Source organism: Mus musculus, chromosome 7 (assembly GCF_000001635.26).
Source record: "Mus musculus strain C57BL/6J chromosome 7, GRCm38.p6 C57BL/6J".
Lineage (NCBI taxonomy): Eukaryota > Metazoa > Chordata > Mammalia > Rodentia > Muridae > Mus > Mus musculus.
In genome coordinates, this window is record NC_000073.6 from 4,631,491 (window position 1) to 4,659,286 (window position 27,796).

The following is a 27,796-nucleotide window of genomic DNA, read 5'->3' on the forward strand; positions in this document are numbered from 1 at the left end:
GGAATGTTCTGCTATCTTCCTTTATTTATATCTGCAGTATGAAACACAAGCTCTGCACACATACTTGCACACTCACACCAGCCTTGGGGGGGGCAGGGGGAGCTGGGACAAGGCCACTTGGCAGCAGTGCTGGAACCCTCAGGGCATGGGGTACCCAGCAACCCCCATTCTGGGCCTCTAGGGATGTTCCCCAGGGCCAGGGGCCGGATGACACCCTCTGTTACACCCCAAGGTGGTCCTGAGTGAAGCTGGGTAAGAGCATCTGCACCAGAGCACAGGCCAGCGGCCTCCAACCCCAGCGCCAGCCCCTACTGGGACAGACGGGGAAGGTGTGCTTCAGAGCTGCTGGCCCAGTTATTGTCCTGGCTTTCTTTCTTACTCCTCCCTCAACATATATATGTATATGTATATATATATATATATATATATATATATATATATATATATATATATATATATATATATATATAATATATAATATACTTCTCTCTCTCTCTCGCTCTCTCTCTCTCTTTCCTTTCTATGTGACTCTCTATCTTTATTCTTGGAGACAAAACTCCATAGTTTCTCTTCTCAGTGCAAATGGGGGTGGGTGAGGGCATCTCCCTGGCACCAGCCTCCTTGGGAGTCCAGAGGAGAGAATGTAGGGTGTGGGACAATAGAGTAGAGGGCCACCAAAGGACTCATCCTGCCCCACAGAGGGATTCCACAGGGAGGACAGAGGATTTGGCCACCACTGTCACCAGGCAGCTACCTGGAAACAGAGAGAAACACATGTGTCACATGGACCATGGACATGGGTCCAGTGACCTCATCTTGCTGACCCACCCAAGGCTATTGCCACACTCACTGGGAACCCGATGAAATAGGCCCTCCTGGGGTAGAGCCATTGGGCATCTCAAGGGCACTGTTAGGGGAGAAAAGGAAACATGGAGGTTACTTCTTGCCCTATTAGCCCTGCTTCATCCACCCAACACCACCCAGAGAGACTAACTCACCTCTGGCTTTGGGGAAGCCCCAAATGTTCTGGGCTCCTTTTCCCCTCCATGGTCTGAGGAGACTGGTGGGCCTTGAAGTCTGGGACAGAGGTAGAGGGGTCTCTGGTTGCACTGTAAGAGAGATCAATTTGAATACTGTTAGATATTCCATATCACTGCCTGCCTGAGGCCACGGCTGGGTAACAAAGAAATCTCAGAACAAAAAAGCCTATGAGCATACTGATGGCAGAGCATAGTGGGGCTGCAGAGCCACAGGGGGAAACCAGAACTTATACCCAGCTCCTCTCAGTGGTCATCCCCCTGCAGGATACGCTTCTGGGGCTATGCACAGTCCTGCTTCTCGTGGTCCCTGATCCTCTTGGAAGCTGTTCTTAACTCTGGGATCACAAGAGCCCTTTTAGGTGCCATTGTCCAAAACATTTAATTACAAAAAGGAATGGATACAAGGACACAGGAGCTCAAGGTAGAGCTTAGTGCTAAGGACAGTAGGGACAAGAGCCCAGCACCCACCTCGGCAAGGAGGCTGGGCTTCCCCTACCCCCCTCCAGGAGATGGGACATCAATGGTCACCTGTCCAAGGAGCTGGGGGCAGAGCGCATCCCATGCAGTGTGGCCTGGACATCCGCAACACTAACCAAGGCCTGGCAGGGGGCTGTGGAGAAAGAGATGGACCACATCTCAGCTGCCACCTTCCAGCAAGCTGAGACATGGCTGTGCCGTCTTCATACATATGGGCCTGAGGCAGAGTCCAGAGCCCTTATGGGAAAGGTATGGCTTAGCTCACCCAAGGGCTCTGCTACTTTGCTGCTATCTGTGACTTCCTGAGGTGCTGAGGGATGTGTGGGGTCCTGAGACCTAGAAGGTAAAAGAGGAACTTGAAAGGATGCTTGTGGTCAACTCCCAAGCCTAAGAGACACAGGAGAGGCTCCCAGACCAGATGCCAGAGCAATACCCGCCTGCCCTGCCCTGTCCATTCACACCTGAGCTGTGGGGAACCGTGGGCTGGAGGGCTGGATGGGATCTGGATAGAGGACATGTCTGCCTCCTTAGAAACTGGGGGACCTGTTGGGGCATCCATAGGCACTGTGTCAAAGGTAGCAGTCCAACTTGGGCCTGTGGCAGAGGTGAGAGAACATGGACAAAAGGTGAACTCCAAACAGTCAGAAACTCCATGCACCCCTGAACACAAGTCACCCAACACTCACCAGGAGGCTGAGTGCTGGGGCTGGGGAAGGAGGAAGGGCTGGTTCTTCCACAGGCTGCCTGCTCAGCCCCCTCATCCTCCTCCTCGTCCTCCTCCTCGTCCTCCTCCTCGCTGTCTGTGCTTCCTCCACTCCTGCACAGACACCAACTCATTAGGTGGTCATGTAGGGACAGCCGATGACCCACTTCCCCAACCACGGGCCAGGACCACAGACATGGCGAACAAAGGCCTCTAGGGAGCTCCAGTAAGTCCAGGAATGTCAGGGTGCTGGAGAAGCCAGCCAACCAGCAGAGTCTCAGTCACTTGAGAACTAGACTCAGCTACTACAACAAGAGATGAGGCACCAACTCTCAAGTCCCCGGCCACCAGTAACATCAAACACACAAGCCTTTCAAGAACGGCATTGAGATGTTTAGAATCTGGGACTTGGGCAATTGTGTGGGTGACTTTCTTAACCCAGGTCTGTGAGGTTTTGGGAACTCATTAGAATGAAGTAAAGAAAAGAAGAATATAAGAACACAAAAACCATAAAGAGGGTGTGGTGGTGCACGCCTATAACCCCAGCACTCAGGATGGTCAGAAGCTCAAGGCTATCCTCAGATACACAGCAACTTCAAGCCAGCCTGGGCTACACGATAGTATGTCTCAACAAAACAACACGACAAAAACCTTGAGGAAAAAAACAGGAAGAGACAGAGGGATTTCTTTAAAAAAAAAACTAATGCTAGATATGCTATACTCTATAAGGCAGCTCTATCACACCTGGGCATATATGAAGACTCTAATGAAAATAAAGCAAAGACAAAAAAAGGGGGGGGGGGGCAAAGACACAAGCACAAGCATGATTATTACAGCATTATTTACAACCTGTTACAGCATCAGCCTCAGTGTCCATCGACAGAGCACTAGACAAAATGGGATCTATACACAAAAAGTCTGAGTTTTATTCAGCCATAAAGTATGAAATTATATCATCTGCAGGATAACATGTTAAGGGGAAAAAAAGCAATAGTTTAAAAAAAATTTAAAAGGGCAGTTAGTTGGCAAGAGGGAAGAAAGAATAAGAAGGGGATAATAACAAACATTAAAATGTCGTTTTACAAAATCTACCATTTTGTACAATGAATCTATCCCAACTTAAGTGTGTGTGTGTGTGCACCAGCAAGATGGCTCAGCAGTTAGTCACTTGCCGCCAAGTCTGACCACCTGAATTCAACCTCTGGTACCCAAATTGTGGAGGAGAGAACGGACTCCTACAGGCTGTCTAAGCCAGGGGTTGTGGCACACACCTGTAATCCCTGCCTCAAAACATTTTAGTGACATGAATTTCAGACACAGGACCCACTCTATATTGGGTTCCTTATACTGTATAAAGAGTGGGGAAAGATACAAAACTGATTCATGTAAAGATGCAGCTCATGGCAGGAGGGACAGCAGCCATGTGGGGGCACAGAGGGCTCAGTACTGCTCCTAGCTCTAGATGCTGACTGTGTGCTTCCATCTTACTGCAAACCTAGGGTATATACATTTATCTGCATGCACACTATACAAATATAAAATTAACACACATAACTGGTTTTCAATCAAGTTATGAGGCAGAAGCTTAAAGCTCCAGTCATATATAAAGTGGTGTTTATCTTAGCAAAAGTTTTAACATGAAATAATTTGATCACACTATCAGACAGAAAAAGAAAAAAAAAAAAAAAAAAAAAAGAAAAGAAACAAAGAAAAAGACTTATCTATACAAAGCTGATGAACAATATAATTGAGAGAGGTTTCTTTTCTATTTTTTGTTGTTGTTGTTGTTTTTGTTTTTCAAAACAGGGTTTCTCTGTGTAGCCCTGGCTGTCCTGGAACTCACTTTGTAGACCAGGCTGGCCTCGAACTCAGAAATCTGCCTGCCTCTGTCTCCCGAGTGCTGGGATTAAAGGTGTGCGCCACCATGCCCTGCTTCTTCTCTCATTTCAGAAAGAGGAAAGGAAGTTTGTGTGGCATCATTTGAACTCAGGAGCACAGTTTAGTGATGGAGACCTCTTCATTTAGTGCCTATCTTGATTCTTATGAACTGGGTTTCTACCACTTATGACTGAAAACACCCAACTAACATACAACATTCTCACTTTTCTCATTCACTTCATCTCAGCCCAACATATTTACATACCTCTGCACTTAGTGCGTGAGTGTGTGCACTTGTGCACATGCTTCTGTTTAAGTGCACACACATCTCCAAGCACTGGGAACTTAAGAGGTAGGTGGGCAGACGGAAACTCACCGCACACCAGGGGGCTGGCTTGCCTGGGACGCTCTCACTGGCTGGCTGCCCTGCCAGGCACCATACTCTCCATCTGACTCTGCTGAGCCTTGGCCCTCCTCTTCCTCTTCTTCCTCATCATCAAACTGCTGGATCCGGTCCTTGTAGCATATCTCAAGCAGGTTGGCATTGGGCTGCAGAGGAGGACAGGAGGATGGGCTATGCTGCTTGTGACTCCTCCCCTCCCCACAGTCAAGACAGGAAGCACTCACATTTTCATCGTCAGCATTTAGGGAGAAGGTAATGTTGGCAGTCTTGTCAAATGGTGCACTGGAAGAAAAGGAAAAAATGAAGTGGGACATAATTCTCCCCTCCTTTGCTTGCTCACACGACACACAGCAACCCTTATTACTATGCAAATTCACCTCCTCCCTAAGATGTTGTAACATCAAACCCGGTGTTCACAGAAGGAAGTGAATCCCAACAAGCAGCTCAAAGAGTCAGATGCAGACAGAGGCAGCTGACCCCTGTTCTTAAATTATGGAAGGCTGAAAGAATTTGAGGAGAAGGGCGATCCTATAGGAGAACCAGCAGTCTTAATTAATCTGGACTCTGAGATCTTTCAAACACTGGACCACCAAACAGACAGCATACACCAGCTGATATGAGGCCCCCAACACACACACAGTAGAGGACTTCCAGGTCTGTGTTCATTCAGAGATGATGCACCTAACCCTCAAGAGACTGGAGGCCCCAGGGAGGTTAGAGGTCAGGTGGGATGGGGGGGGGGGGGCATCCATGTGGAGACGGGGTGTGGTGGGGAGGAGGAGGAAGAGAGTAAGTCGCCTATCATATACATTCCCAACACATCCCACTTGGTTCTTACAGTCACACTAAAGGGCAGTGCCCTCATCTCCTCCCTAAGCATGAAAACCTCTTGGACTGGAGAGGTAGCTCGGTGGTCAAGAGCATTTGCTGCTCTTGTAGACCTGGACTCAGTTCCAGGCAACCACATGGTGGTTCATGACCACCCAGAACTCCAATTCCTGGGGATTCTACACCCTCTTCTGGCTTCCACAGGCACTGCAATACATACATATATACAGGCAAAGTCAAACACATAAAATTAAAATAAATCTTAAGACAAAAACAACAAAAACAGGAGCTGGAGAGACGGCTCAGCGGTTAAGAGCACTGACTGCTCTTCCAGAGGTCCTGAGTTCAAATCCCAGCCACCACATGGTGGCTCCCAACTGTCTGTAATGGAATCCAATGCCCTCTTCTGGTGTGTCTGAAGACAGCTACAGTGTACTCAAATACATAAAATAAATAAATATATCTGTTTTAAAAAAAACTGAGGAAGCAATTTACCTTGAAGGGTGTTTTCAAGGACTCAGAATTACAATCTAGGTAAGAATTTATTCATACATCCATGGTTCCTGGTAACAAGAACTTGGGCTGTGCCCATTTGTTCATAAACATCATACAATAAAAATTACCATAAAGCATTAACAAGACACTTCCTATTCTGACACCACTGTCTGTGAGGGGCTCTAATTACACCAGTACCATTTACTGCTAACAGGAAATGCAGGGGGACCAATCACTTCCTATCAGGGTTTGTGGCCTTTAGTTTGTGGCTACCATCCTCTTCATTGTCGTTAGTGAGAACAAAAGTGCTAGAGGGAAAGAAATGGACAGGTATCCTCCTGGAAAATATATAACACTAAGTGCCAATGAGGCAACTGCTTCAAGGAGTCCAGGTATAGGTATAGGCTGCAGTAGCTGACACACAACCCCTGACCTTGAGAAGTCTGTACTATGGCACTCAAGTGTTAAATATGGGAATAACCAACCACTTTTGGAGATGGCTTGCTATGTGCCAACTGTAAGGTGCTCCTTACAGGCAGTGCCTTCTGGGTAGTTCAGGCAGTTAAGTTTTTTTTTTACTATAATTATTATTTTATGTATTTTATGTATGAGTGCTCTTTTCTCATGCACATAAGAAGACAGAATCATGCCAGGCAATGGTGGCACACGCCTTTAATCCCAGCACTCGGGAGGCAGAGGCAGGCAGATTTCTGAGTTCGAGGCCAGCCTGGTCTACAAAGTGAGTTCCAGGACAGCCAGCGGCTACACAGAGAAACCCTGTCTCAAAAAACCAAAAAAAAAAAAAAAAAAAAAAAAAGACAGAATTATAACCCATTACAGGTGGTTGGTTGCTGGGAACTAAAGTCAGGACCTGTGGAAGAACAGCCAGTGTTCCTAACCGATAAGCCATCTCTCTATCCCTGACAGTAAAATCTTATTGGGATCCCACTGCAGAGAGCCTCAAAATCCAGCAATCTGACCACTGTGTTCTACTTTTCCCAGGTCATCTCTCCCTGAGGTATCACCCCTACACCATATCCATACACTATGCTCATCCTCGCCATGAACAATGGTGGAGTCCTGCCCTCATGGCCTTCCCTGTGGAAGGGAGGACGGCAGACTGGATCTCAGTCTGGAAGAGGTGAGCACACAATGCACAGCTGGGTAAACCCAAGAAGATGAACGTTCAAGACAAGGTGCTCTCTCCAGCAGCCGAGCAACATGCCCAAAAGGAGGAAGGCCAAGGGGAAGAAGGTGGCCCCGGCCCCCGCCGTCGTTAAGAAGCAGGAGGCCAAGAAGGTGGTCAACCCTCTGTTTGAGAAGAGGCCCAAGAACTCAGCATTGGACAGGACATCCAGCCCAAAAGAGATCGAACACGCTTCGTCAAATGGCCCCACTACATCAGGTTGTAGCGGCAAAGAGCCATCCTCTATAAGTGGCTCAAAGTCCCTCCTGCCATTAACCAGGTCACCCAGGCGCTGGACAGGCAGACAGCTACTCAGCTGCTTAAGCTTGCCCACAAGCACAGGCCAGAGAAGAAGCAAAGGCTACTGGCCTGTGCTGAGAAGAAAGCTGCTGGCAAAGGCGACGTCCCAACTAAGAGACCGCCTGTCCTCCGAGCAGGAGTCAATACAGTCACCACCTTGGTGGAGAACAAGAAGGCTCAGCTGGTGGTGACTGCCCATGACATAGACCCCATTGAGCTGGTGGTTTTCCTGCCTGCCCTGTGTCGAAAGATGGGGGTGTATGCCCTACTGCATCATCAAGGGAAAGGCCAGGCTGGGGCACCTGGTCCACAGGAAGACATGCACCACTGTTGCCTTCACACAGGTTAACTCGGAAGACAAAGGTGCTCTGGCGAAGCTGGTGGGAGCTATTAGGACCAATTATAATGACAGATATGACGAGATCCGTCGCCACAGGGGAGGCAACGTCCTGGGTCCTAAGTCTGTGGCTCGCATTGCCAAGCTGGAAAAGGCAAAGGCTAAAGAACTCGCCACTACACTGGGTTAAATGCACACTAAGTTTTCTGTACATAAATATAACTACAAAATTTAAAAAAAAAAAGAAAGAAAAGGCACAAGGCATATACCATCAGGAGGTTAAACACCACCGTGACGTCACAGAGGAACACACAGAGGCAGGTACAGCACAAGCTGTCACAAAGCAGAGCCTCAACTTCGTATGAGGAACACTTACTTCACACTTTCTTCCTGCTCCCCAAATTCCTCATCATTAAAGCCAAAGTGGTCAATGAAGGCTGAGGTCATGCGTTGCATCTGGAAGTCCATGAAGGCCTAACAAGAGGCACGGGGGTCAGGGATGGAAGGGGGCTGCCTTTCCCCACTCCTCCCATCTCCACAAGCCCACATCTACCTGTTGCAATACAGCCTCCTCAGGGAAGTTGAACTCCTTGAGGCGGTCATCCTCATCATCACTGGAAGAATGCAGGTGGTGAGTGTTTACCTAGGGATAGGATGATGGAGAGTAGTCAGGACCTGCTGAAACCCCCAGACAAGAGCAGGGCAAGAAGCTCTAGGAAGTAGGGGCATGAGCCACATTCCAAGTCAGGCCTCACCAGATCCACTGTGTTCTTCTTGTTGGTCTCGGCCAGGGGTCCTGACACAAATGCTTCCCATCGCTGCTGCTGCTCCTCTGGCAGCTCTGAGCACATGGATAGGGAAGAGTGTGAGGGGAGAACCCCAGCTTCCAACACCTGCCTCTGCAAGCTGCAGTTTCAGTCAGCCTCGTGCCTTACCCTTTAGCAGTTGTCCCAGTTGTTCAGCATTGGGCCCCTGTTCTGCATTCTGCACCACAGCATTGGCCACCCGAGTCAGGTGGCCCATGTAGCCTTTCCTTGGGCCCCCTCCAGACCTGATTGAGAGTGGAGGTCACCGATGGGTGACAGGCTAGATGCCTGGGCTATCCAGGCCCCCAACCCATCCTCCCACTGTCTGTCCTATCTGTCCCCACAGGAAGGCTGCAAGTACTGACTGCACACGGTCGTTCTCCTCCCAGGATGCCAGAATGCGCTCCACCAGGCGGCAGTGCTGAAGGAGCTGCAGGAGAGCAAAGAGGACTTAGCTTGGGGATCTCTACACTTCCAGAGCCCAGCAGATGGGGAAGAGGCCTTAACTCAGCAAACACAGATCACCAGAACCTGAGCCTGTGAGCAGAGGAAGGAAAAGTAGGAGCCAGCGTCTCCAGCTTGCTTTAATTCTGGATTTCTCTTTTTCCTTTTCTGATACAAGGTCTCAGGCAGGCTAGCCCCAAACTCTTTATGTAACCTCCCAAGTGCATGACCACACATGCTTTTTTACGCTGTGCTGGGGACGATGGGGAACTTCATGCATGCTAGGTACTACCTAGCCAAGTGAGTTACATCCCAAGCCCTAATTTTGTTTTCTCTGAGACTATGTAGCTAAGCTAGACTCAAAAAGTTGAGATCCTCCTCTCTAGAGCTAGCATTAAGGTGTGCTAGCATGCGTTTTGACTTCTCACACAGAGTATACAGAGCCCCTCATTTGCTCAGAAAAATATCCCTAGTTTCCCCACTCTCTACTGCCAAGTCATAGCATTCACTGGCCCTCAGGAGACACCAATTTCTCCCCAGCTGTATATACCACAGCCATCCCAGGTACTGATGTTGCCCAACAGACAGGGTAAAAGTAGGAGACAGTGGCCTCAGGCACCAAGTCCTCAGGGGGAGGGGAACAGGAGTCCTAGCTTACATGTTTCACGATAGGGTTTGGGACAGGTGTCTCAGAGCTGCTGTCTGGAGGGGGCCCGGAACTCAGCATTGCGCTCACACACACTTCCACTTGAGCATGCAGGAAGTTGTTGAATACATAGTGGAAGAAGAGGTCCTGAGGGAGTGAGGATACAGGCTGATTTCAAAAGTGCTCTGCACACATCTCTGTTTCCCTGACCCCTGATCCCATCCCTTGTACCAGTAAGGTGTTGGGCACATCCAGCACCAAAAGCTCCTGCGTCAAGGCAGCGGCGTTGGCACTCAGGGCACTGGCCAGGAGCTTGACCACGTGTAACCTCGTGTTACCCAGTGGTGGCGCCAGACTGCCCCACGTCATCTGCAGAGGCTCCAGCTACAGGAACAAAGAAGGCTTAGTGCTCACAGGGTACTTTCTTTTCCACCCCCACTTCCCGCTAGAAGCACAACCCATGTCTCCCACCTTGGGAGGCTCAAGCAGGAGCTGATGGAAGCGATCAAGCCGGGGACGCAGGGCATGCAAGGCACCCATACTAGACAGTGCATCATCCAGGGCTCCCTGAGCCAGGAGCTCCAACTGCCCATCCACACTGCTAAAGAAGTTGTTCATGGTCACAGAGTCAGACCTGTGAAGGAGAGCAGTGTGAAGGCAGAGTAGAGCCACAGAGGCTACAAAAAATGGGCCAGAAGAATACCATGGCCTTGTGCCTCAACATCCAGAGCCTTCTAACAGGTCAGAAAAGAAGAGTAGAGGGCAGGCTGACTGGGGAAGAACCATCTCTCTTACTAGCCATAGTTCTGAACAATGGCCATTCAGTCCTTGAGGCTCTGAGGGACTATCGGTGCAGGGAGGGGCAGTAAGCCACCTTAGAGTGGTATACCTCACCTTGGCCTCCTAGGTTCCAGGAGGGTGAGCAACACCTGGATCCCACTGACAATGACAGACTGGCACTGCTCTCCCTCAAACATGTTACTGAGGAGCTGCTCGATGGTCTCCTGCCTGGGAAAGAGGAGTCAAAGTCAAGGGGTCAAGGGCCAGGATTCCCCCAGGACAGCTGCCACCCCAGGCCTCAATACTGATTCTGCAAACCCACTTCTCCAAGGTGGCCAACAGCTGGTCTGGCTCCGGGCTGTCCTGGCCTTGGATCATCTGCTCGCGGCTTAGGCGGATGATGTCACACAGGGACTGAGATGCATTGGAATGTTGCTGGGGAAGCAGAAACAAGTGAGTATGCACAAGTTAACCATCTGCTCCCAGCGTCTTCCAGGCAGAAAAATAGTAGTCACACGGACACAGGATATGCACTATAATGAGAAAGCTCGTACCCAAAACCTCAAGAAAAGAGACGCTCATGTGTGCACACGGAGCACTCACTGCTCAATCACACACTCAACAGCTGCCCAATAGGAAGCAAAAGCCAGCCGGGCGCGGTGGCGCTCGCCTCTAATCCCAGCACTCGGGAGGCAGAGGCAGGTGGATTTCTGAGTTCGAGGCCAGCCTGGTCTACAAAGTGAGTTCCAGGACAGCCAGGGCTACACAGAGAAACCCTGTCTCGAAAAACAAAAACAAAAAAAAAAACAAAAAAAAACAAAAAAAGAAAGCAAAAGCAAAGCTCAGTCCACCCACACTGGGATATTTACTATTCAGCCATGAAAAGGAATAAGGCATTGACCCATGCTACAAGAGTTTCGTGTAGCCCAGGCTATCATGTAGCTTAGCCTTTGCTAAGAAGCAAAGGAGGATACTTGGCTTCGCACTCTCTGCCTCAAGTCCCTGAGAACTGAGATTACAGGTGTGAGCCACTCTGCCTGGCTTATGTGGCCCCAGGGCTTCCTGAAGCCTAAGAAAGCACTGTAAAACCTGAGCCATACTGTCAGCTCCCCTGCCCATCTTTTAAAGCATAAAAGGAACATAGAACATAATCTGAAGGAGGTTTGGAGATGTCAGCCAGCACTCACATTGTCATCCTTTGATGGGTGAATCTGCTCAATTAGCCGCTGGACAATCTTCTCTTCGTTGAGCCACTGACAGAAGAAAACAGTAAGTTCCTAAACCAAATGCCAGCCCATCCCACTCCACCGACCACTTCCTGAGTAGGCTCCTCACATTGAAGACATCCTGCCGCAGCTGAGGCCGCTCCACACAAGTCAGCAGACGCAACAGGAGATCCATGATGGCTGAGGTACCAATGTGCCGCAGCAACAGGTCCACAAAGTCATCTTTCTTGCGCAGGAAGGACACAAGCTGGGGGCACAGGCTGTGTCATAGCATAGGGTCTTGACCCCCCCCCCAACTCCTCCCCCACATGTTGAGAGTCAGTAGGCACCTGGTCTGTCTTGCGATTGATAAGAATGCCCATGACTTTGCTGAAAAAGCTAGCAAGCAGCGGGTTGAGGCTGTCACCACTCTGCAGGAAGCCATAGAGTCGGTTCAGGAGGGACTCATCTGCACCCAGGGCATCGTTGATCTGGGGCACATCAGAGGTCAGGATTTCACAGGCTACACTAGGGTACCTAGGAAGTGAGTACAAGGTAGCTGTGAGTGCAGAGAGAAAGTGGAAGCACTGCCTTCATTCCCCACATCCAGCATTAGGCTCAGGGGGTCCTGCATCTAGGAAGGGAAACCAAAGAGAAATAAAATCCCCATTCAATTTCTGAGCCCTCCTCAGGCTTCCTAAGAACCCACTGAGAGGCCACAATTGACTAACAGCACTTGTTGCTCTTGCAGAGGACCTGGATTTGATGCATAGCTCTTACAAGGTTGCTCACAAGCAATTGCAACTCCAGTCCCAGGGGATCCATCATCCTTTTCTGGCCTCCATCAGGAGCAAGTACTCATCATACCCATCTGGTAGTATGCAGCCAAACACCCGTACACATAAAATATATTTTAAAAATAAAAAACAGCCAGGCATGGTGTCACACACCTTTATCCCACCATTCAGGAGGCAAAGGTAGAGGTTCTTTGTGAGTTCAATGCTAGCCTGATCTATATAGTGAGTTCCAGGACAGTCAGGGCTACATTGAGAAACCCTGTCTCAAAAACAAAAAACCTACTGGGGCTCCCACCACCACAAAATGACATCTGACTTGAACTTAGTCCTAAAACTCAAACATTTCCTGTTCCCCTCCCAACACTAACTCCTATCTCCTCTAATGCCATGCCCAGTCCCACATGCTGCTCCAGCTCAGGCCTTCTGTCCTCAGCATCCTAGCCCCGACATTATCTTTCTCAGCCTCCAACCTTTGCTCCTGTCCTCAAACACCCTTGGGTACTTGACATTCCAGAAGCTTCACTACCCAGGATGTCATCTAAGGCCCTAGGAGACTACAGCTATTCCAAGTCTAGCCCAAAACCTTGAGGCCTGTGCCAAGGGACCCCAACATCTAGAAAACAGACTCCTTAATCAGGGCAGAGACGCCCAGAGCCAGCAAGGCTGCTTGCTGTCAGCTCTCTATGCCGAGTCTAGATCACAGTCCATTAGGTGCAGGTTAACGAGGGCTGACGGGTAGAAAGGGAAGAGCAGAGAAGACATCCCGTGGGACAAGCTGGCAAATGACAGCATCACTCTGTCCTCCACAAGTGCTATCAGAGGCAGCAAGACCAAATAGGCCGTGACTCTACAGCCAACACTGCTATACTGAGTCCCCACTATAACAGGAAGACTGAGGAGCAGCCAGCATTATCTGTCTGGCTCAAGGTTTCCAGGATGGGAAACAAGAAGGCAGGGGAGCAGCACAGTGAACAGCAGACACATGGGATAGAGATGTGAGCCCAGGGAAGGACCTGCTCCTGGGGAAGAGCAGCAAGATGGCAACAACTGCTGGGGGCCCAACAGTGTCCTGTTTGCCTGGACCTGCCCACCATTTGGTGCTACACCCTATGCCCCATGCAGGTGGCATATGCTTCCTCCCCCTAAAGAGCCTTCATGCTCTATGTTAGGGACCAAGAATGGTCAGACAGAAGCAGATACTGCACTCTTAAAGCTCAAAATCCAAAAGAGAAATAATAAAAAATAAAAAAGCCCTTGTATGAAAATAAGAGAGTCAGGGGCTGGCTGTAAACTCCATGGAAGCCCCACAGGAGCCCCACAACAGCAGGTGGATCGGGAATGCAGTGAGCCAAAGTCAGCCTTGGTAGGATCTTGCTACTCTTGATGAAAAGGAAAAACAGCCACCTTTTCTCAAGGGGTTAAAATCTCCAGAAAATTATGTTGAAAAAAATCCAATGACAAAACTAGGTAAGAGGGGAACAGAATAGTAGCTACCAACGTCAAGCATGGGTTAAAAAGGAGGTACCATGTTATGAAGGGAACAGAAAGAATGTGTGGTGATGGATGTGGTCAGGTAATTAAATGTCTGCACATATGCAAAGGAGTATAAGGTAAAACAGAAAGCCTCCTTTCAACAGGGACTGAGCAGGTACCAGATATGCTATGTCCATGTCACTACTCCAGTTGGGAAACCAGCAACATATACTTGGGATCACTCTCAACTTCTTATAATGTCCAATTCTACATCATCCTGACAAAAATCTTAACTGATTAAAAACATAAGGGCGGTGACTAGAGAGAAGGCCAGCAGTTAAGCACATTTAAAACTTGCAGGGGACCCAGGCTTAGTTACCAGCACCAACATCAGATGGCTCACAACCTGTGACTCCACATCCATTGGGCTCCTGGGAAGCCTACAGGTGTGCAGTACACAGAAGCTTACACAGGCGCACATGTGCCTGCTGTGCAAAACTGAGTACAGAACTCTACACTGGGTTTCGATCCCAGCAGCAATGTAACATGCGGAGTGATGGCTTGCGTCTAATCCCAGAGCTAGGGAGGCAGAGATAGGAAGATTTCTGGAGCTTCCTTGGGCCAGTGTAGCTGAGCTAACTGGTTAACTTCAGATTTAGAAGACCTGGTCCCAAAAAATTAGGTGGAAGAACAGGGAGATGGCTCAGCAGGTCAAGGCCAAGCCTGAATTCAAGCCCCAGAACTTATATACTTATATGGTGAAAAGAGAAACTGGAGAGACTGACTCTTCCAATTCGTGTCTGAAAATACACACACACACACACACACACACACACACACACACAAGCAAGGAGTCAGGCATGGTGAATGCATGCTACAATCTCAGCACTGGGAAGGGAACAGGAAGATCAGGATACTTAACACAGGCAGTTCAAGGTCAGCCTGAGCTATATGAGAACCTATCTGGAAAACAACAAAGTGTGCACAAGCCTTTAAACCAAGCACTTAGGAGGCAGACCTCTGTGAATTCAAGGCTAGCCTACAGCAAGTTCTAGCATAGCCAAGGCAATACAGAGAAATCCTGTCTGAAGAAAAACAAAAAAAAAACAAAACAAAACAACCCAAACTGAACAAAAACAAATAAAAGCAAAAACTGAGAACAACAAACTAGAAAAAAAGGTTAACAATAAAATGAAAGTGAGATAATGTGGCTCCCTGTTGAGGTTTGAAGGGCGAGTAGGACTTATCCCAAGGCTTTATATTTGATCTATCTAGAGAACCTTATCATACACAACTTTTACAAGAACTGAACCATGAAGAGATGAGCTGTGATCCTTTAAAGGGCTTGGCCCTCCCTCCCTGCCTCACTTCCTAGTCCCCCACGTTCAGTTACTGAGTAGAGGTGAGAGAAGGACTCACTTGTAGCGTAGCCGCTCCTCCCCACTGGCTGGGGGCTCCTGGGTAACCCAGGCCACCATGGCCTGCAGGTGGGACGGCTGTAGCAGGAAGTCTAGGAGCTTCCGATTGACCACCTTGCACTCCTGCAGCACATCCTCCTCATCCAGCAGCTCAGGCAGGCTCAGGTCCTCCTTCTCCAGCAGTGTGTCCAGGTGAGAGCTTGTGTGCAGATCAAACTTCCAAAACATGGCGCCCTGCAAGCATGGGCATAATCAACTTGTCACACACATCTAGCTGAATGAGGCACTGTCACAGTGACCAAGCACAAACACCCCTTCTAGGCCCGACAGATTCCTCACAAGTCTGCCCTGCACAGGGGCTGCACAGGTATAGCACATATACTGTGAACAGTCCTCAGTCCTGCTAAGGAACCCAGAGCCCACCATCTCAGCCTCCAAGCTGCCTCCCCTGCAGTATAAAAAGCCACTTTATCAGTCTCAGCTTAAGGCCTGGTGAAGTTCTCAGTGTGGACCATCCAGGGCCTACAAGGAAAAGCTAAGTGGCAGGCAGTGACCTTGGCCCATCCCTCAGTGGCCTGTGTCCACTCTCCTTTATCTGGGCAAGGATACCATTTGAACGTCTAGCTTCAGATTCATTTTATTTGCTGAACAAATTCAAATACTCCCATGACCTCTAGTGCACAGCTGCTGCCCATGCTAGCAAATCACCCAAGGTCTCTGGTGAGGTGTGGGGTGGTGGCGGCAGCCGGGAGAGAGGAAGTATGCTCATCTCGAGGCTGTGGCTGTTGCCTGGACACCACACACACAAACAGAGCCCAACCATACTCATCACCCCACGCCCAGGCCTGGGACAGAGAAGAGGAAAACCTGGGGTGGGGGCTCCGAGAACAGGACAGCCACTAAGCAGGACTCAAAGAAAACACATGATGGTAAACATGTTCAGTTCAGCATTAGAACAAAGTGAGCTATCAAGCCCTGACTCTAGTAACTAGGTAAGATCAGAATACTCTGGGTACTAACCAGGTGACTGCACTATCCTGAGTACCTGACCTGCACTAGGCCTTGCTCCTCTCAAGGCAACAACAAAGCTCCATTTTAAAAAAATCTAAGTCTAAAAGAGATTGTCAACAGACCCAAACTTTGCTACCAGCAACTTACTCAACAACGTGCTCTGGGTACACATATCCAAGCCACAACTATGGAAGCTGACATCACAGGATGGAAAGAACTGAAGCCCAGTACATTATGAGGCTTCCCAGGACCTCAGAGGCCATCTGGCCCAAGGACAGTATCTGTGGACCTCTTGCTACAATTAAGGCCTGACCACAAGTTCTACTCTTCACTTGTCTCCTGATAGCCTGACAACCACCAAAGGCAGAAGTCACTGCTACTCCAGGCCACGCTTGATGAAGCTAAGACAAAGTAGAGCCAGCCAGGAGAGCCTATAAGCTTGGCACACAAACATCAGAGCCTCTCTGCCTATATGGTTCCCCCTTGCACAGATCTCTTATTTCCCAAGACCCTCTGATTCACAACCTGAGTCTAGTCCTAGAGAGACTTCCTCCACCACAGCCAGCCAGCTAGCTACAGCTTGCTGAAGAGACAGTCAACCCCAGTGGACTCCAGCTGCCCTCAAGCTCCACCTGGAAACCTACCGTACTTTTTCAACCTTCTTCATGCTGTATTCCTCACACATCCTAAACACACTGCTCTTTGTTCTGTTTCTAAAACATGCTAAGCTTTGGTCTACCTCAGTGATTCTGACAAACAGGTACTTTCTGCTCATTCTTCAGGGTCTTCCCATTCTCAGGCTCCTTGCACAGGGGCTTTACCAATCATCTTGGCTAAACCAGGCAGCCCCCCAGCTCTGCTTTTGTCCTTTTACTCTGAGCCGTACAGGGCTCACTTAGTGCTATCCAGAAAGATTACCACACAATAACAATACACTTATTCTAACTATACAGACTCCAGGGGTAGGAGATGACTTAGTGGTTTAGAGTACTTGCTCTTCCAGAAGGCTTAGATTCAATTCCCAGCACCCACATGGCGGTTCACAATTGTGACTGCAGTTTCTGAAGACCAAATGCACTCTTCTGAACTCTGCAGGCACACATGTGGTGCACATATGTACATAAATACCAAACAGCCATACATATAAAACATAAAAAAATCTAAGAAAAAGGAAAAAGAAATGTTTAATCTTCCTATGCTACTAAGAGTACACAGGACAGCACCTAACACACAGTCTCACACTGTAGTACCCAGGACAGCACCTAACACAGTCTCACACTGTAGTACACAGGACAGCACCTAACACACAGTCTCACACTGTAGTACACAGGACAGCACCTAACACAGTCTCACACTGTAGTACACAGGACAGCACCTAACACACAGTTTCACACTGTAGTACACAGGACAGCACCTAACACACAGTTTCACACTGTAGTACACAGGACAGCACCTAACACAGTCTCACACTGTAGTACACAGGACAGCACCTAACACAGTCTCACACTGTAGTACACAGGACAGCACCTAACACAGTCTCACACTGTAGTACACAGGACAGCACCTAACACACAGTCTCACACTGTAGTACACAGGACAGCACCTAACACACAGTCTCACACTGTAGTACACAGGACAGCACCTAACACACAGTCTCACACTGTAGTACACAGGACAGCACCTAACACAGTCTCACACTGTAGTACACAGGACAGCACCTAACAGTCTCACACTGTAGTACACAGGACAGCACCTAACACACAGTCTCACACTGCAGTACACAGGACAGCACCTAACACACAGTCTCACACTGTAGTACACAGGACAGCACCTAACACACAGTTTCACACTGTAGTACACAGGACAGCACCTAACACACAGTCTCACACTGTAGTACACAGGACAGCACCTAACACAGTCTCACACTGTAGTACACAGGACAGCACCTAACACACAGTCTCACACTGTAGTACACAGGACAGCACCTAACACACAGTCTCACACTGTAGTACACAGGACAGCACCTAACACACAGTCTCACACTGTAGTACACAGGACAGCACCTAACACACAGTCTCACACTGTAGTACCCAGGACAGCACCTAACACACAGTCTCACACTGTAGTACACAGGACAGCACCTAACACACAGTCTCACACTGTAGTACACAGGACAGCACCTAACACACAGTCTCACACTGTAGTACCCAGGACAGCACCTAACACACAGTCTCACACTGCAGTACACAGGACAGCACCTAACACACAGTCTCACACTGTAGTACACAGGACAGCACCTAACACACAGTTTCACACTGTAGTACACAGGACAGCACCTAACACACGGTCTCACACTGTAGTACACAGACAGCACCTAACACACAGTCTCACACTGCAGTACACAGGACAGCACCTAACACACAGTCTCACACTGTAGTACACAGGACAGCACCTAACAGTCTCACACTGTAGTACACAGGACAGCACCTAACACAGTCTCACACTGTAGTACACAGGACAGCACCTAACACACAGTTTCACACTGTAGTACACAGGACAGCACCTAACACACAGTTTCACACTGTAGTACACAGGACAGCACCTAACACAGTCTCACACTGTAGTACACAGGACAGCACCTAACACACGGTCTCACACTGTAGTACACAGGACAGCACCTAACACACGGTCTCACACTGTAGTACACAGGACAGCACCTAACACACAGTCTCACACTGTAGTACACAGGACAGCACCTAACATACAGTCTCACACTGTAGTACACAGGACAGCACCTAACACAGTCTCACACTGTAGTACACAGGACAGCACCTAACACACAGTCTCGCACTGTAGTACCCAGGACAGCACCTAACACAGTCTCACACTGTAGTACACAGGACAGCACCTAACACACAGTCTCACACTGTAGTACACAGGACAGCACCTAACACACAGTCTCACACTGTAGTACACAGGACAGCACCTAACACAGTCTCACACTGTAGTACACAGGACAGTACCTAACACACAGTCTCACACTGTAGTACACAGGACAGCACCTAACACACAGTCTCGCACTGTAGTACACAGGACAGCACCTAACACACAGTCTCACACTGTAGTACACAGGACAGCACCTAACACACAGTCTCACACTGTAGTACACAGGACAGCACCTAACACACGGTCTCACACTGTAGTACACAGGACAGCACCTAACACAGTCTCACACTGTAGTACACAGGACAGCACCTAACACACAGTCTCACACTGTAGTACACAGGACAGCACCTAACACACGGTCTCACACTGTAGTACACAGGACAGCACCTAACACAGTCTCACACTGTAGTACACAGGACAGCACCTAACACACAGTCTCACACTGTAGTACACAGGACAGCACCTAACACACGGTCTCACACTGTAGTACACAGGACAGCACCTAACACACAGTCTCACACTGTAGTACACAGGACAGTACCTAACACAGTCTCACACTGTAGTACACAGGACAGCACCTAACACACAGTCTCACACTGTAGTACACAGGACAGCACCTAACAGAGTCTCACACTGCAGCTGTAAATGATCACAAATATTACCAAAGACACTCACACTGCCAAACCATGCTGTCACAAGGCTCCAGTCTCTGAGGCAGGGGACTGCCAGTTGAGAATTGATACAAGATAAGGAAAAATCACTCCCACACCTTGGCATCTTTCAATCAAGACCAAAGGGAGAAAGTCCAGTGAGGAGGAGGCACCAGGTCACTCAGGGCAGGCTGGCTGGGGACAGGCTAATTCCAGGGTCAATGCAGTTGCTGAGGGTACTATCACAGATGTGGAGTGTGGGTGAAGAAACCCGAGCTTCGTAAGAACCCTGCTGTGCAGACCCCTTTTCTACTTCCTACCTCACTTAATGGCAATCTCACAAGTCAACCAAGACCTGTCACAAAAACATACATGACAAAGGGGACCAGCCCGGAAGAACACTAAGGGAAGGGAGGGGTGAGGCAGACAGGTTTCCTGATCTGGGTATACCTGGGATGAGAATAATCTCAAGGGACAACCGCCACATCAATCATTGACTCACTCACTTCCTGCTGAAGGCCACGTGGTGTGAAGTAACAAAAGGTTCAATTTGGTGAACATGGAGCCTTCTCTACACAGGAGGCTGTTCGCATGGCGGTAAGAAGACAGGCTGAGAAGCTGCCGAAGGCAAGGGAAGGAAACCAGGACTAAAAATTCTGATAATACCAAGTTTCTAGAACAGACAAATATCCACAGCGACAGAAAGGAGATTGATTACAAGTTTCAAGGATGTAGAAGAATTTGTAGTCAATGCTTAAGGGGACAGTTTCCTTTTGAGGTAATGTTTGTTGTTGTTTTAAAACTAAGCCAGGCACAGTGGTGTATACCTATAATCAGAGCACTTGAGAGGTTGAGGCAGAAGGATCTAGATGCTTAAAGTCAATTTCGACTACATACTGAGCTCAACACTAACCTCTGTTACCTAAGACCCTGTCTCAAAACAAAGTTCAAAAACTGTGAGAGAAAAGAGAATACTATGAAATAAAATTGACTGTGGTGATGCTACACAAAGCTGTGGATGCACCCAGACCCACTGACTTGCGTTCTTTAAATGGATAAACTGGAGGTCAAATAAATCTCAGCAAAATCACTAATGAAGAAACAAAACCTGCCAGGACCAGCATATGGAGGCCAGACCAGCGAGCCTGCTGGCCTGAGTGCAGTTAGCTCTCCTCTGACAACTTAAGCAGCTTCCCCTTTCCCCATTCCTCATTACCAACATTCTTGAGATAAGAAAGCCCACCTTGTCAAGTCTGCATGGTGAGAAGATGACAGAGGCAGGGTATATGATTTGAGGTGCCTTAACAATGCATAGTCACTGAAAGTGCCATTGTGTCCATCTACATCCTGTAAATAGTCCTACCTACAATCTGGGCACGAGGCAGGGGCCTTCCACAAGAGCACTCTGCGCCCACGTAGGCCTGCAACACAACCCTCACTACGGGCTGCCTATCTTACAGCTGAGGGTCAACTCCTGAGCCACGCATGGTTGCAGAAAGGACCAAAAAGACCAGCCAGCAGGCTCGAAGAACTGAGAAAGCACAGTAGTGGCCATGTATGCAGTTTCAGAGTTGATAGGGAAGCCCAGATGCGAGAGGACCAGGTGGACTCAAGAAGACATCCAACCAGGAAGCATGGAAGGAAGAGTTTCACTGAGTGTAGTTATAAAGGCCTTTTCAAGGTTGCCAGCAGAATACCATGCTGAGGCAGGTGGACAGTTTCACTAGTATGTGCTAGTAACACACTTCCCATTTCAATAAAGTGGGGCTTAGGGTTGGTGAGACAGCTAAACAGGAAAAGGCACTTTGCTGCAAAGCCTGACAACTGGGATTCAAGCCCTGGGGACCCAGATGTGGAAGGAGAAAACTGACTCTTACAAGTATACACATGTACACACACACCACCACTAAATAAATGTGATAAAATAGAGCTGTTTGGAGAAGAAAAAAAAAAAAAGCCTCCTTCTCCAGTGGGAGACAGGTTAGAGGCAAGACCAAGCCATCATCTGTGGACAATCCCAGGTCCTAGCCTTTCAGTATTTTGTCTTTACAGCAAGACAGAAAATAAAAAATAATTGTCAGTTCCATTTGACAAGAGAATCCTATTTTTAAAAAAGGGTCCAAAGGAAGAGAAACACACAAGTACCAAGAGACAGAATCAGAATCCATGTGATATGCCCGGCCTTCTGACACCCTCTCACTTCCTTCTAAGACACCTGGTTACAAAGCACAGGCCACAGCGTCTTAAAACCCTCCTCCCGACTCCAACCTGACCACCTTTCTCAGTGATTATGCTGGCCTTCTCTCCCCAAACTGGCTTCCAGGGGACCTAGCTGGAGGCCGCTGGAACAAGGCTTGAGTTAATGAGGTTCATATGATGTGTGATAGCCTCTACTTGAGTCCGGAAAACCAGGAGGAATGCTGACCAAAGGCAGGTACAGATGTAGTGGGGCAAAACTCCTTGTACAGGCTGTCTTGAGACCACGCTCAGACACTTTCAAGCAGGAACAGGAGACAGCCATTACACTAAGGGTGGCAGCACTAAAAACAGAAAAGCAGAAACTCTCAGCATTTGCCCAAGTGACTTAAGCACTTTGCTCAGATCATTCAGATACTTAGCACTATACACCCCGCCACCCCCACTCTGTATAGCTTTGAGCAGCTTCAAGAAAACGGAAGTGACAACCACTGGTTTTGAGACGGTTTGAAAACCAAGACTGGCTGCTAACGGAAGGAAGGGGAATTATAAATGAAAAAGGAAGCCATTAGAAACGAAAGTCGCTCTACCTCTCCTGCCAGCTTTAACATCAGTAGCTCTGGCTTCTTGTTTTGCTGTATTGTTCTAAGGTCTCTGACACCAGCTGTTCCTCTCAGGAACCTGCCAGTCTCTATACTGTCTCCTTCCTTGGCCCAGATAAGACTTCACTGTGGTCCCCATTCTTTTCCCACTGTTGCTACAGCCCCAGCTGTAACTCCAAACATTCTGCGTGCTAGGAAGCCACGGACAGGCTCTTTAACTGCCAATCCTTCCATACTTGCCCTAACCACCCTCTGACCCTAACCACCTAGAAATTGGAGACAAAGGCAAAGAGACCTTTGGAGGGTGAGATGGCTCCAAGACCTGACTGCTCAAAGGCTCTAGCATCAGGACAGCCCCTCAGGCTGGCTGGCTGCTCTAGGAAGGAAAGGAAACAGACCAGCAGCAGGCAGGCTAGCTCCTTAAAAGGCTGGGTGGATCATGCCTCTGTTTTTTAATGCCACAGCCAACTCCTGGCCAAATCTGGAAAAGGGGTTTGGGACACTTAATACCAGGGATAAAGAGACAGTAGCAGCAACCTAACCATCTTGAGCAGGACACGCAGTGTGGCCTTCAGAGCCACCACCACCCTGGCAAAGCAAGCACAGGGGGACAACCATTTGGAGAAGGAACCATTGCTAGAAGGACCTGGTCACATGGAAAAATGAGCTGGGACTTTCCCATGGCTTAGGAAAGGCCTGAGTGAGATAACGGGGGGGGGGGGGGGGGGGTAGCCAACCCCCTCAGATCCTAGGACCATTCTAAGGGAAATAGAAACTCTGGCCCAACCCCAAAGGAAGAATAATCAGAAAACAGCCTAAGGACACTTGGCCATGAACATGAAACGTGAAAACATGACGGTTTATACTCAGTACTCATCATCTCCTGGAGTGGCCACAAATTTAAAAGGAAAAAGGAACAGCTTACTGAACAAATGTGAAATAGCCCCTAGAAGAACAGAAAGGAAACCTGGATTAATGGGCCAGAACTTAGATAGTTGATCTAGTCGGGGCTATAAAGCAAGATCCTATCTTAAGACTAAAGTAAACTAAATGTCCAAAGACCTAAGTTTAAATCTCTATGTGTGTGTCCAGACAGCCTCAAACTCCAGAGCTCAAGTATTCCTTCTGCCTATTTATTATAGGCATATACCACTGTTCCTGACCAGGGTTGGAATTTTCTCTCTCCAAATCTCTCTAATTGCATTGAGCCTCAGTGTCCTCATCTGAGAAATCTCTGTAATGCAGCCCTTCTGGAGAATTCATAAAACTGATGTGCAAAGGGAAAACCATGGTCTGGTATGGATGTATCCCCACTAAGCCAGTACTGGGCAATAACTCTTACCATAGCAGCTAGACCGCTTACCTGTCTTTTGCAGCAAGTTTAATGGCAGAAGAATTCAACAGTTGAACCTCAACTGACTACGCTCAGGATGGGGGCTGTGCCTTCTACCTGCCCTACAAGCTCTGAGTCTGACTACCTCCTCCTGAGACTGTCAGACCTCTACTCTGACACCACTTCCTTCCAGAAGCGTTCTCTGGCAAGCCTCCTTCCAAAGCTCTATGAGAACACACAAGCCTCAGCTGTGAGGAAAAGGTAGGCCCGTGCAGGCATCTGCAACTTTCTAGAGATGCCACCTAAGATCTAACATACTGCCAGATCCAAAACCAAGTGTTTTGGGGGGCTTGGGATGTAGTTTATTTGTCAGGTGTTTGTCTGGAATGCACAAAACCCCTCAGCTCAAATCCCAACAGTGAACCAGCACTGCCATCCTAACACTTGGGAAGTAGAGGCAGGAGGATCAGAAGTTAAAGTCATCCTTGGCTACAAAGTGAGTTTGAGGCCAGATGGTTTGAAACAGATGAGACTCCAGTTCAAAATAAAAGTAAAAGTACTTGTTGGATTAATGGAAACAGAAGCCAGAGAAGAGAAAGTGATCTCTGAAGGTCACTTGGCCAGAGATCCCAAAGTAGAAAAGAGGGGCGGGGAGACAAGACTGTTTTCCTTCAATGGAAAAAAAAAAAAAAAAAAGATGCCACATGACCCAACAAAAGCAAACAACCAAAGAGGATGCATGTAAAGGAAAAAACACAACAGCTCCTACACCACACAGAAGCTCAAAGCACATAAGATACTTAAGCAAAATAGCAGAGTAGCAGTGTTTCTCTACTGGCATCAATAGAAGCTGAGACTACATAGCTATTTGTGGTGAGTGGCTGCTCTGTGCATTAGAAGACAATCAATAGCATCCCTGGGTGGGATATATACACTAAACGTGGGAAGCTTACTTTCTCTACTCCTACAGTTTTGACAACCATAGGGTCTCCAAGCATTGCCAAATGTCTCCGAGAGGACATATCATACCCAATGAGAACTACTGGGATATATTATCAAAAATCAGATGATAATCCTAAGAGATACTGATTCGATATACTTGCTGTGTGCCTTGCATTCTGATAGGCATCTACAAACATTGCACTCAATATCCTGAACCACTTTACACAGACAGCCCTCCTATTAGCCCACTTATAGAGGAGAAACAGGTACTGAACACTTGCCTAACTTTTCCAAGGACTCACCACTAGGAAAGGCAAGCACCAGGACTCAAACTAAGTCTAACTCACAAAAACTCTTGCTCTAGGTAATTCCTCATTATACCAACCCTAAAACTAGAGTAGAGTCACTGAATTTGGGCAAAATGATTTGCATTAGGCAAAGGTTACCAGGAAAATAAATAACAAAAAACCCACAGGAGAAACATTTCAAAGAGCACAAGATAACTCCAAGTGCATGTGGCAGAACACAGCAAGTGCTCTCGTGTGAACTGTCCACATTAGCTGTGCAGAATGCACATAGAAACAACTCATACTGTGTTGTTGAAGCAATCCAGTCCCTGCAACACTGGCCTTGAGTCTGACAGAACTTCTCCTTTAAGATGGAAGCAACTCTGTGGCAGTTTTACAACCCTCAACCCAGTACCACATTTGTCATACAGTGCAGCTTCCTTTCCAGAAACATCTTGCCTCCAGGTAATACATCCTCAGTACAATTGCCTCAGTATATAAGGAGTGGTCAAGACCATAACTCCCTTGGACTGGCAACATAAACATTAATCCCAGGTACTTAGAAAACTGAGATTAGACGATTGTGCGTCAATAGCCCACCAGCTCTTCAGAGTTCAAAGCAAGCCTAAAAAAATTTGCAAGATACTGCCTCATAGTTTAAAAGCAATAGGAGAGGCTCAGGCTATGTGTAGCTCAGTCGGTGGTAGAATGCTTGCTCCGTGGCAGGAAAACTGGGAGTTGAGCCCTAGTACCACCACCGAAGGGAGGGGGGAAAAGGACTACCAACCAGGTCACTTAAGGCCCTGGACAGCAGCTCCAGCCAAGCCATTCCACCCTTGCCCTCTTAACACTTCAACCCACTCCATCCTGGCTCCCTCAGTGTTCCCACCTTCACATATTTGCACGCGGTGTTTCTTCCACCTGGAAAGCTCTTCTTCCCACTCTCCATCTGTTAACTCCCACTCAGCCTTCCTCGACAGAAAAGTCACCCATCCGGCCGGTCTCACCAGTCTCTCCCACTCTGCGGCCTGCTGCCACAGCACCCTGGGTTACCACCATCACAACACACAGTAATTGTGACTGTCCAGCTCTGCCTTTGGCTCCCTGAGTAGATAAAAGTACCAGGGACTTCCACTGACCACTCCCTCCTGGACCCAGCAACCAAGTTCTGCCCTCAATGGGCCTCATCTCACAGAATACCCAGTAGCGCACCAAACAGTGGTTCCAAAGTGCCTCCTCACCACAGGAAACTAGGGACAAACAGGGACAGGACAGCCACAGCCAAGGCGAAGGAAAAGACCTGTTTAACCTTGCCTTCCTGAGCAGAGGGTGAGAAACAAAAAGGTCAAGAGTCCACGAAGGCTGGTGAGAGTGAAAAGAGTAGGTAGACACAGAGGTGAGCACAAAAGAGCAGGCAAGAGGAAGGAAAGAGAAAGGCACCCTAGAGGAGGAAGACTACGACAGGGGGGACAGGGGAGTGGGCCCAAATCCCAAGAGAGCTGAGTCAGAATGATAGGTGGAGGTGATGTAGATCCCAGTGGGAAGAGATGGGGGCTGGGGGCTGCGGGGAGAAGAGTCTAAGAGACTTAGAGAGGGTCCCCAATAGACGAGGAAGACGGGCTGGGAATGACAGCGAAGTAGACACAGGCCCGGCGACAGGAAATAGACTTGATGATACTGGCAAGTGGCTAAAAGACTTAGGGAGTGAAAGGGAGGATACTAAGAGACTCAGGGGCGCTCAGGGAGATTTGAGGAAAAGACTCCGGATTAGAAGGCGCACGCCCGGGAAGGCAGCTGCGGGGCTCACCTGCGCGGGGGGGCGGCGGCTCCTCGCACTCGGGGCTCATCGGGGCGCCCCTGCCGCCCCGCCGCCGGCGGCTCCGGCCCTGTCGAGGGGCCGGCTAAGAGGGGCGGGGGCGGCGCCGGTGGGCTCGCGCAGGCGCCCGGGCCGGAGCTCGCGAACCCGCGCAAGCGCCCTCCAGTCACAGGGAATCCCCTGCCTCACCACCGAGCTTCGACGAGTTCGGGTCGTCGCGAAAAAGTAGGCGCACTCGTTCCACCGCAGAGCTCCGTGGCCGACGCGAGGCCCGCGCAGGCGCCTCCGAAGCAGGGCGACGGGGGAAGTCGCCGCGGGTTACACACTGACACGCCGGCACCCGCGGGACAGGAAAAAGAAGCCTCCGCAGCCCGACGGGTGCAGAATTGCACCGAGAGCCGACGCCCGTCCCCTCGGCTTTACTGTCACCCGAAGCGGCTGGGTCTCCCCGGCCCCAGCCGTCCACCTTAAGGCCTCCGACGCAGGGCTACCTCCGCCACTGTCCCACAATGCCCCGAGCGCGGGAGGACGCAAGAAGACAGGCTCCGCCCTCTCGTGGTCGCTCTCCGTGCGCAGGTGCGCGAGAGGCCGCTAGGTCGGCCTGGCGAGGCGCGTGCGCGGTGAGCGCTGGCGCCCAGAACCCGCCCACTCCGGAACTCCGCGGCTGTCCGTGCCCACGGTTGCCAATGTTCTCTCCCTGAATAAACCTAGAGGGCCCAGTGCGCAGGCGCTGCTGCAGCCAGAACCCCGTTTTCTGTGACTACATTCCAAAATCCGCTGAATATTCGGTTCTAGGA

At 49.1% G+C, this 27,796-nt stretch overlaps 1 protein-coding gene and 1 pseudogene across 2 annotated transcripts; one reads left to right on the plus strand and one right to left on the minus strand.

Moving 5' to 3' along the window:
* Window positions 1–4: 4 nt before the first annotated feature.
* Window positions 5–27,460, minus strand: Ppp6r1 (protein phosphatase 6, regulatory subunit 1). Of its 2 annotated transcripts, none has more exons than NM_172894.2 (24): window positions 26,991–27,460; window positions 15,218–15,450; window positions 11,879–12,065; window positions 11,659–11,796; window positions 11,511–11,576; window positions 10,646–10,758; window positions 10,438–10,551; window positions 10,015–10,177; window positions 9,775–9,927; window positions 9,556–9,690; window positions 8,819–8,883; window positions 8,583–8,698; window positions 8,403–8,488; window positions 8,201–8,290; window positions 8,024–8,121; window positions 4,726–4,783; window positions 4,475–4,647; window positions 2,204–2,334; window positions 1,979–2,111; window positions 1,783–1,853; window positions 1,569–1,650; window positions 999–1,109; window positions 851–907; window positions 5–754 (listed from the first exon to the last, which is right to left on the minus strand). In NM_172894.2, exons 2-24 carry the CDS (start codon window positions 15,442–15,444, stop codon window positions 751–753), a joined length of 2,571 nt encoding a protein of 856 aa, NP_766482.2. In that variant the 5' UTR covers window positions 15,445–15,450; window positions 26,991–27,460; the 3' UTR covers window positions 5–750. The 2 variants fall into 2 exon arrangements, with proteins under 2 accessions (NP_766482.2, XP_011248858.1); XM_011250556.2 differs by lacking the exon at window positions 26,991–27,460 and adding an exon at window positions 20,330–20,441.
* Gm6855 (predicted gene 6855) lies at window positions 7,027–7,879 on the plus strand (annotated as a pseudogene).
* Window positions 27,461–27,796: the final 336 nt, after the last annotated feature.

What these genes read in the sequence shown, in the direction of transcription:
- Ppp6r1 (NM_172894.2), bottom strand. Translation starts at nt 15,444, where the DNA reads ATGTTTTGGAAGTTTGATCTGCACACAAGCTCTCACCTGGACACACTG. An exon ending in TCCTGCTTGAGCCTCCCAAG is followed by an intron (nt 9,928 to 10,014) that starts GTGGGAGACATG and finishes TTGTTCCTGTAG; the next exon opens with CTGGAGCCTCTGCAGATGAC. An exon ending in GGGCTTCCCCAAAGCCAGAG is followed by an intron (nt 908 to 998) that starts GTGAGTTAGTCT and finishes CTCCCCTAACAG; the next exon opens with TGCCCTTGAGATGCCCAATG.